Source organism: Apostichopus japonicus, chromosome 19 (assembly GCF_037975245.1).
Source record: "Apostichopus japonicus isolate 1M-3 chromosome 19, ASM3797524v1, whole genome shotgun sequence".
NCBI classification, from domain to species: Eukaryota; Metazoa; Echinodermata; class Holothuroidea; order Aspidochirotida; family Stichopodidae; genus Apostichopus; species Apostichopus japonicus.
This window is the reverse complement of record NC_092579.1, coordinates 30,572,109-30,582,856: the sequence shown is the minus strand read 5'-3', so window position 1 is coordinate 30,582,856 and position 10,748 is coordinate 30,572,109. Positions and strand designations below refer to the sequence as shown.

Here is a 10,748-nt window from a genome sequence, read left to right as displayed (position 1 = left end):
CTGCAGCACAGCCAGAACAGGGAAATTCATTGTTTTGAACGATGAGTCATGTAGCTCGCGAATCGGACGTGTATAGCCGCTGGTATGGCGTGAGCACTGACACATTCAATGTAAATATTGACACCTGTTGTGATGGCGCGGGATACGACTTCGATACCCGACGGTCAAGGATAAACTATTTCATATTTTCGCAGTTCATTTGAAGAAAATACGAATTACTTTGTCCTTATGAAAAACCAACTCAGATGATGGGAGTTGAATATAACAAAATATATATATATTTTTTTACCAACCCAAATCTCAGATGGGGGGCACTCGGGGGGCACTAGGTTTTCCAGGGGGGCACGTGCCCCCTGCCCCCCTTGGCGACGCCACTGCTTAGAAGTTTGCCGCCATGAATTATAAATTATACTATTTTCTTTTGACCTTTGGACGAACTTAGTTATAGCCTACTACTTCATAGGAGAAAATGCATTGCGCCATAAATAATGCGATAACAGTAGCAGTTGTTGTTAAAACAAACATTTTTTCAAATGCTTACAAGTTTAGTTTAGGGACCCAAGGATCGAGGAAACCTAGTTTACAATATTTGGCTGAAACCCTATCCGTGTTAGATCGTGGATGAACACCGGCTTATTTCAAACTTCTCTTTTTTGATCGGTGTTCAGAGGATAACTAGGCAGGGGTGTGAATTCGCTCCCATTCCTGCTCACGGGACCTCCATATTTAATGTCCCCATCCGACGGACTCGTACGAGAGCTGTCATACCCAGGCCTCTGACCACTGCTTTCTCAATACTGAGATAGACAAAGGCACCCAATTCGACATAAATGCAGTGCAGCCATGACGAACAAAGTTGTTTCAAAACCAAATGAAGAACAGAAACGAACCCTTTTCCCCAAGTTCACAAACCGGAATTACCAAATTCACGGACTCCGCACATATCACCACTGCACTGCAGCGATTTTTCCGAGGTCAAGCGAATCTGGCTCCTGTCGGAATTTTGATCCGGGAGTGTCACATACTCTCCTTTCATCAGTCAAAAGTAAATTATCTTTTATAGTTTCCTACGCCACATGAAATAACTTGCTTTTATGAATATTTTACTCTAATGACTCAAATGCCGACCATATAGTTTGAAACAAAGCATTTGTGGTATGGTTATGTAGCTTAATTGAAACAGTAGTCATATACGACTATTAAAAGCTTCCTTAGATTCATTACCTTCAAACGTCAGATAACGGAAGTACCACCGTGTATAGCAAATCATAACAACAACCCACTTACCAGATAATATACCCGGGAATTTCAATGTTACACGAATTTACAAAGAACAGTTTGACATTAGAATAAGAACGAACATATTGTGATTTACTGCCGCCGCTTTTTACATGATCCAATCCCTTTACCAACACAGATGATGGCGGATGACCGTGCAAGAGAAAAAGACGTTACTTTCAAGAGTGTCAGTCGAAAAGAAAACAAAGCATAGGCCTGTATACACTATATGGCTAGGCCTAACTTGGTATCGCTAGGCTAACTAGCCTATCCGTTCTAAATTATACTGTAATGTAATGTTCGTTGGCTTTAACTACAGGTGGAAGGTATTCACGTGATCGTCTGTGCCATAAGGATGGCATTTACCTGACTGAAAGTTCAATAATTATTGTACTGGTATTATTTACCTGATCATCAGTTCAATAGTGATGTGCTCTTAGTCTTACTTACGTGGCCGTCTGCAATAAGCGTTGCACTGGTGCTTATGTAGCCAATGGTCAGTTTCATCAGCTTTATGCACTGGTGCTTATTTGGCCAATGATCAGTGTCATAAGCTATATACACTGGTGCTTATTTACCCAACAGATGTATCTGTTACTCTGCAATTACAAAGCGTGTACACGCTTTCCTCTGGTACTGTACATCCCATTAGAAACTTGTCCGTCCATAAATATTACCATATTTCTAAAATGGCACAGAAATGACAAAGTATGCTGAATAAGGGTTACAATATATATTTTTGAAATTAACTTTTGGCACTTTTCTTTACCAAACTCTGTGAGCTTTATGCTAATTAAACCATGTTTAATCTCTTTATCTAGATTTTACACTTGAGATGTTTCATTACACCAGGAGTGCAGCATTAAGGGTTTATTAAAATAAAATGTGCATAGAAAGATGAAACATCCAGTCGTCTGTGGTTACAACCGCAGAATGTCATCAATTTCTAACCAATGTAATCATAGTGGGTATTTTTGACATCGTAAGGTGTAAAATTCACTTTACCCTCAACCTATTGTCTAAAGTAAATACTTCATACCATGTATAAGACGCTGTTTATTTGCATTCTTTTTTCTTTTTGTACTTTCAGGAGACGGTTATGAAGCTTCTACAGAGGCATTTTCAGGATCCTAAGATTAAAGGTGGTGAAATTGAAACAAACTGCACTAGCTATCCTTATTTATCTTTTGTATGATAACAAGGGGTAATAGCCATGTAGTAGTCTTGTAAAGGTTTTCAAAAGTTCTTTCCTGTCAATTCTGAGCCATGATGATCCACCCTCAATGTGTGAATGATTCTATTTAGGGACAGATTTAAATCACTTGCCCGGCAGGTGGTGATATGATATAATTCCCCATCCCCTCCCACACCTTCAGATGTGTGAATGTATAACTGTTTTTTGTTTTTGTTTTTGGGGCATATCAACAGATAAATAGTACCAATAGTCATTCACTAATATACTTCCTATCTTTTCTTACAATGTACAGTGACTAATGAGGCTGTGGCATTAACAACAGAGCTTCTGAGAATATTTGTCCAAGGCAAGTTTTAATTTACATTACAGAATAATGAATCAAAACATTTCATTGAATTTTTTTAAAACAGAAATAGTATCATAATTTGCTATTAATACAAACACAAAAGTATGGAAGGTATTTGAAATTATCAAGGATTATAACTATTCTTCAATTGATTGATGAGGAATTAGGAATGCAAACAATGGTGCCACGGTCCAATGGTACTATTGTAGAAAGTCTGGAGGGAGGGCCCAGGGGGTTGGTATAGGTGATATATCAGGAGTTTAGGTTAATTGTGTGTACCCTGTCAACTCTTCTTCCTATAGGAGGAAAATGCATGAAGGTTTGAAATACTTCTAGAATGTGAGGGACTGGTGGCTTGTTGTTTTTTTTGTACTGGATATTGAATCCGTGCAGAATAATGGCTCTTTGAGTGTTGTTTTGCTCCCCAGCTCACCTGCCTCGTATCTGCTAATACTTCGAATACCGAATGAATCATGCTTTTAAGGAATCACTGGTCCCCTAGCAACCACAACATTGTTTCCATGCCAACCAATAGTTTACCTGTCTTGTCACATGAAAATAACATACAACATAAAAATGCTTGTTTTCTGCATGGATTGAAGAGATAATCAGTATTTCTGTGCCTTTCTACATCTTTTTCTCGTCAGTCTTGATTTTCATGATTTAAATTATATTTCTTATAGAAGCAGCTTTGAGAAGTGCAGAACAAGCCAAAGATGAATCTTCAGTTGTGGTGGAGCAAAAACACCTAGAGAAGATACTTCCACAGCTGGTAAAGTTTTTGTAGTAGTTAAACCTGTTAACTTCAAAAAGTAGATACGACTTAAATGATAACCACACTGTTCATCATCATGGGTGGAGATGTCGTCTTCTTTAGTTACAATGTGCCTTTGTTTCTATTGAGTATTCATATTGTAGCCTGGTTGTGGACTTTATTTACGTAGTGCTATTTATTGCACGTAGTAGATGTTGCCTTTCATCAAAAAGTCAAATCCGTGCATTGCAGACCAAAACTGTTGGTAACATTGTACAGTTATTCTATCTGTTTCCTGATCACATTACTTGACATTAGTTACATGGTGGACTGAATGGATCGGTCGACAAGAAAACAGGATACATGCAACTCATTTGCAGAGAGTTAAACAGTTAGTAAAAATTATTTTAGTGATTGCCATCTATAATTACCAAGCAACTTTTATTAATGAGGACATTCTAGTTTGCCCAAATGTTTGCCAGTGTTCTCATGACGACAGTGTATATTCTCCTTTTCTTTTTGGTGTTCCTGTTTTTATCTCCAGTTACTGGACTTTTGAAGCTACCTGAAGCTGGACTGATTGATATCACCGGTGATTTGGTCAGAAAAATATGACAAAGAAGTGGACCTATCTTCATCCAAATACTATTCATTTTAATTGTATTTTCAACTTTTGGAGTTTCAGTTTTGGTTATATTGTCTGAATCCAACTCTGGCAGTGACAAGCATTAACCTGAGCCAATCACAATAGCCCAAGTCACTGATCTGGAGTGTTCTCCAAGGTGACAAAGAAATGATGTCATCGGTGGTTAACCAGTTACAAACATTTAAGTTCAGTTCACATGGTTTCAAATGTCATTCATAAAGGATTCGCTCAATGTCGTACCAAGGAAGTGATATTGCATTTACAAGGAATGCTTCTTGGTTCCTGGGAAAGGATTTGCTATGTCATAAAAGAAGTGTGTTTTTTTCTTCATTCAGGAAAATTTTGACCTGCAGCAGGCCTAATAATGACCTTTAGTCAAACAGCTTTACCTTGAAGAAATACCATGACTGGTAAAGATGTGACTTCCTTATAAGAAAATGTTGCAGTGACCTTTATGATCCAATCATAACTAAAGATAAAGATGTCTGAACTGTAGGGTTGTTAGCATACAATATGAGATTCGATACATTATGAATGCTATTAAAACATATAATTGTACAGTTTTTAGATACAATTTGAGATTTGATCCATTATGAATGCTAGTAAATACATATGATCCTGTGAAATCTCCATCTTGCCAACATTCTCATTATATGACAAATGCATATAATTAGCAAACTTGTGGTCACTTTGCTTTCAGTAAACATTGTCATGGCCAAATCTACAGTATGAGCTATATATATGAAGATTATGATCATCTTCAAAAGTGTAAATAAAAACAGCAGCCAGTTATGCCACTTGTTATCTTCTTGGTTTGTAATATGGATACACATGGGGATTAGGCTAGGTATTTATGCAAGGTAAGATAACCCGATCCTCCAATTCCCCGCCCCCCCCCTTTTCCCTATAAACACAAAACAGCAGCCAGTGATGCCACTTGTTATATTCTTGGTTATTAATATGGATACACATCGGGATTAGGTTAGGTATTTATGCAATCTTTTACCCACCCCCCCCCCCCCCCCCGCCACTAATTTGGATGGTAGCACAGATGTAAAGCTATAAATTAGTGTTATGTTATATTCCATGTCATTTAGCCAGTTCAAACCAAAACCTACTTAATAAAGACCCAAGCAAACATTTTAACTTAACAGCTACCTTGATAGCTACAATTAAATATTTCAAAATAATAACATATTTGTATTATGAAAGCAGTTTAGTGACAAATATGGCTGGGGATTAGACTTCAACATACAGAGCAGCAATAGAAACAAATATACATTGTTACTACATGAAAACAATCACATAAAGAACAAACTCTGCATCAAGCATAGTAGCAACAGTATCAAAGACAAAGTTTCCGACGGTTCCTAAACCTTGGTTTACATACAAGCAACGATGACTATTTTGGTCTATATACGACATGCTCAATAGCATTACTGGTTCACCTTCAAAGTCTTACCCGAAAATTGGAGAAAACAGAAAGGGCCAAGAATCAACATGGGGTAACCATGTGTATTCATGTTACCTAATAGGATCAGTGTATAGAATGTGTATGTACATGTCAGCGTGTGGTGTGAAAATGCAAGTTCAGACCAATTTATACCTTGAAATAACAGCGTAGGAAATATGTTGCTGATAAGAAAAGTGATGTGAAATACAAATAACAGAAAATGTTGGACTTGTTAAATGGTAAATGAAATGGACGGTGTCATCTGTGTGCCAGCTATATATCGAGTCAAAGTATAGCTTATCATAGTCCTAGAAACGGGGGGGGGGGGGGGGCAGAGTGGGGGAAAGCTTCTGATGAGTATCTGCTCAGTCAGTGATCAACTTACTGGATTTGTCGAAGGTTAGCCAGTCAAGTCAAAACTGGGTCATATCCAACTAGTCTCGAGTCAGGTCAAGAAAGTTTCTTACTAACATTGGACAATATTTTTCTCTTCAATTATAAAACCTTGTCTGCCACTGGAATATTCACTTAAAATTTACTATAAAGATTCAAATATGTGTTTTTGGTAATAGGTTATGAGCCCACAATTTACCCCCCCCCCCCCAGTATTCTAGGGAATGTACACCTTTTCAACCCCCCACAAAAATATCTTGTGTGCAGCCCTAATTGTATATACCTAATCCATGGCCTTAATATGCCTATGAGGCTATGACTGTATCATTTCACGTTAAAAATGTATTTGTTAGGGTGGGGGGGGGGGACTCAGACCCCCTACATATGAGTCGGATTCAACGAACCCAGGGAAATCGTCCAAATTCCTGGATCCCCATGACCTCCCTTGGTCTCAGTGTCTGGAAACCTGGCCAACACAATTGATTGCGCCGCAACAATTGATAAAGTTCAGTTTCGAATTAGCGTCCTCTATATGGTTCGCGAGTGATGAACTTGCCAATCCACTAACAAGCGAATATTGCAAAAGCAACAGTTTCGTGCCAATGTCTGTTCACTGGTGTTTCTCACAAGAAGATGGCACAATATAATACGAACTGAACGGGAACTGCCATAGAAGCATACGGCCGTCATAAATACAGAATAATCGTTGTTAAAGGTAGTCAGTATAGGCCCCAAATTATAACACGCTATAATTACTCTTCAAAGTGTTACGGAACACACAAGATGACTGAATGTCCCAGTGAGGAAAATTTCATCGAAGGTTGTAATAAAAACAGTTTAGAATTATATATCTATCATATATGGTGCCAAGACAGCATACCTTTAAATAATGAAATTATTTTAATGACACGAAACATACATTTACCACGTGAGCTTATTCTAAATAAAATAATTACAAAAACTGTTTCTCCATGAATTAACGTTAAATATGCTTGATTTGATGCTTATATGGTGATGGATTGCAAATTCCGGGGTAAATGTGAACTTTGTGTCGTAGTTAGTGATAATATTTATTTAATTATAATTACAGGCAACACTAAGATCACTCTCGTCAGATTGGCTGAGCATGCGCTAAATAGGTGGCGCTTTTACTTTTTCCTCAATGTATGCTATTCGTTAATTCATTCCGGTAGCTCCAGGTGGCTGCTATCTTTAAACCTATTATGAGGTATCTGAGACGGAAGGTTATCGTTCCATTGCCTGACACTCCTTTCGCAATCCAGCTGAATATTTTAGCAAAACTGTGGAGCGAGCCCCTAGTTGAAAACTGAGGGGCACAAATATGCTCCTCCCCTCCCCCTGCATTATCAAATTCATGTGTGTTAGAAATCTATTAATTCCGCCCTTTTGTAAGGTAATAACTTTATATGTTAAAATATATAATCTATAACTTACATATATATTGAGATGTGGCTCACCTATTTGCTAAAATCTGAGAATAGACATTTGATATTTTCAAGTGCCTATATGAAAGTTTAATTTTGATTTCTATTTAATAAGTGCAAATTTTACAAAAACAACAGTCTTACATTTTATCAGATGAAACATAACCACACTGCTGTTATCTATAACTATCAGGATAGTTCCAGTGGTAGAACTCCCATGGAGACATTTGCATCGACAATTATTAATCAGGAAGTTCAAGCTGTCGTAGATTAGTGTACAAACAAAACTTATCACCACATATTTGACATTTCTCAAACTTTTTCGAAAGCATATGAAATCGTTTAAAAAGAAAAGAACATGAAGCGGGTAAAGAGGACAACCTTTGCGTCGGTAGATTAAAATATCTAAGGTGGCGGATGTAAACGAAGAAGTACAATATCACAGGGAATGGAAAATGGAAATCTGTAGATATACGGTTCACCTTCTTTAAAGGTTGTTTACAGGCGCATACTTATTAGTATGTAAGGTATATAGTTACTTACTTCTGTTTGCAATTGGTTGATACTTGGTTTGACCTTATACAATTAAGGAACCAGCATTTACATATTTACATGCGTGTATATGTCACTAAATATTGATAAACTATCGAAGCCAAGCCGCTATATATATAAAGGAAACCAAACTGTCAATCACGTGGATCGCAAGGTTCTAATGGTCAATGAAAACAAATTGATCATTAACTGGCATTGCCTGGGTAGAATTCGTGCAAGACAACTTATTCGTAATGTATTGTCGAATAGTGTTGTAACAAGTCTATAACAACTTATTATTTATTTTCTGCACATTTTCCTGACTTATAGGTCCGCATATTTACATTTATATTTACATGAAGTAAACCTCCGTGGGTGTTCGTATATTACTCATTTAATAATGATTGTTGCGGGGACGGGGTGGGGGTGGGGATGGGTGTAGAGGGTGAGGGAGGGTTCACACCTGACGGATATGAGACTGATACCAGGGTTAGTTATATTATGAACGCAAACCTTTACATAAATACAAATTGCAATTCTTACCAAAAAACAACAACATACGGAACCGCCTTCATCGCTGGTAATTCCAGAGATGTAATGTAAGGTGGGTGGTGACTGGTGATCATGTAGAGTTATGACGTCACTATCAAACAATAGATTGGTAAGGAACTTTCAAGTGTAAAGTGATTTTGTCACAGACTTGCTTCATCTACAGCTAGTCCATTTTTATACAATTTTTAACAGTCCTACAATATGCTGTAAAGACTATCTCATGAGACTGGCGTAGCGGGCGAAAATAAGTGGCGCTATTGATCTTTTGACTGCTACCAAATAATGGAACGGAATCAGAGCAAGTTATTACCATAGGCTCCAGTTAATTACACGTTTATAAGTATACGATAACAGTTTATCCTACCGTCCGACTTTATCAAAGTTAAAGAGCTTTCGTCAAGCAAAGATACAGAATGACAAGTTTCACAAATTATTTCAAAGGTTAATTCTTAAAGCGTGTGTATGATAACATTGTAAGGGGAGGCCGTACTCTGTAGGATGACTTTTCGAACGTGTATAGCCTACGGGTCTCTTTATCATTCTCATTGATGCAGAAAGCGTGTCTCTCGACAGTTTCTCTCCCTCTCTCTATTTCTCTCTTTCTCTCAAGTAGTTTGGCAGTTAATATCTTTTCCAGAACCAAGTGACGATGATCCCAGTTATCTGTTAGTTTGAGAAGTACAAGTCGATGGAATATTCGAGGGGCGTTTGTAGTGTTTGGACCTTCCCAATCTGCATGCGTCGCTTATATTGGACAAGGAAACGTTCCATGAGCCTCATCCGCATCCCAGCTGTAGTATAGTTATAAAAAACACTCCGTGCAACCGCAATCTACCCTCATATGCGGCACCCTCTCTGCCGTCATATTCTCCTGTATCTCTCTCTCATCCACAATATTAACTAAACCATAATGCGAGAATGTTTCAGTATTTGAGTATAAAGTAACGGGTAAATTGTGAAAGGCAACAAAACACGGTCATGATGAAAACCCGGCGTGATATCCCATTCCCTGGGTGGTATGATTTAGTACAGAGCTGAGTTTACGAATGCCACGGGGAAACAAATGGGGGCAACAGCTGCTCATTGGTTGTACCACTGCTGGATCATTGGCATCAAGTCAGTACGCAATACTCCTGACACTAATGTAATAACACATATCGCGGTGTGGTATATCATTTTGTGGGATGGGGTTTCGGATGTGGGAAGTGTACGTGTGATATAACATGCGGAAATTTATGAGGTACGCTATAACTCCTGTGCCAATAACAACTACGAGAATGTGGCTCGGTGACATCACAGTGTTTCTTCGAGCTTATTACGCACGCATGCAGAGGTAGTGGTAACGATGCGACCTGCTACCATGCACATGTGTTTGTCTCTGTATGTTACAGTTTCCACAGCTTTATGTCTATCGCATTGTACTTGATTAACAAGATTGTAAAACAGCAACATTTGCGTCATTATCTAAAACAGGGTAGTATAAACCAATGGAATGTCTTCACCTTACGTCATGCCTGATACGTCAACTGATACCTTTCAGGCTCCGTAAAGATTTCTGATTTTATCTGCTGAAGCAAACCATGCGGATAATTTGGTTAACTGGTGCATGATTATGCCACGGGTAGCAAATTGAAAACATAACTTACCGAACTTCTGTTATTCACATTCTTCACCATATGTTCGCTGCGTTCCTTTCAGAATCTGCGATAACTGGGTAAAAAAAGAGAGAACATGAATTGTGTTAGCCTTATTAACTTGTATTGAAGTTGAAGTAAAAAGTCTTTACCATAACAGATTAGTATTCAATGATTTATACGGTGCATATGAACCCAATATACGATTGGGGGGGGGGGGGGCTGAATAGCTGCGGGGAAAGACCAAAATTCACTTTAGAATATTAAGAGTATTTATGAACACAAAGTGTTTCCATGGTTAAGAGAAAAGATATATGGCTTCCGCCCAAAGCATTCTACAGAACTTGCTTTGGCAAATGCTATTGAAAAAATATGTACTAGTCTTGATAATACCAAAATATGTATTGGAGTGTTCCTTGATCTCTCCAAGGCATTTGATACTATTGACCATACCATTTTGCTAAGTAAATTATCTTTGTATGGTGTAAGGGGAACAACCCTTGACTGGTTGAGCAGCTATT

The 10,748-nt window shown here is 38.0% G+C and overlaps 1 protein-coding gene across 2 annotated transcripts; it reads left to right on the top strand.

Moving 5' to 3' along the window:
• Positions 1 to 1,239: 1,239 nt before the first annotated feature.
• LOC139960373 (centromere protein X-like) lies at positions 1,240 to 5,011 on the top strand. Of its 2 annotated transcripts, none has more exons than XM_071958690.1 (5): positions 1,240 to 1,496; positions 2,369 to 2,420; positions 2,766 to 2,819; positions 3,503 to 3,591; positions 4,118 to 5,011. In XM_071958690.1, exons 1-5 carry the CDS (start codon positions 1,428 to 1,430, stop codon positions 4,130 to 4,132), a joined length of 279 nt encoding a protein of 92 aa, XP_071814791.1. In that variant the 5' UTR covers positions 1,240 to 1,427; the 3' UTR covers positions 4,133 to 5,011. The 2 variants fall into 2 exon arrangements, with proteins under 2 accessions (XP_071814791.1, XP_071814792.1); XM_071958691.1 differs by having other exon boundaries at positions 1,246 to 1,465.
• The last annotated feature ends 5,737 nt before the right edge of the window (positions 5,012 to 10,748 follow it).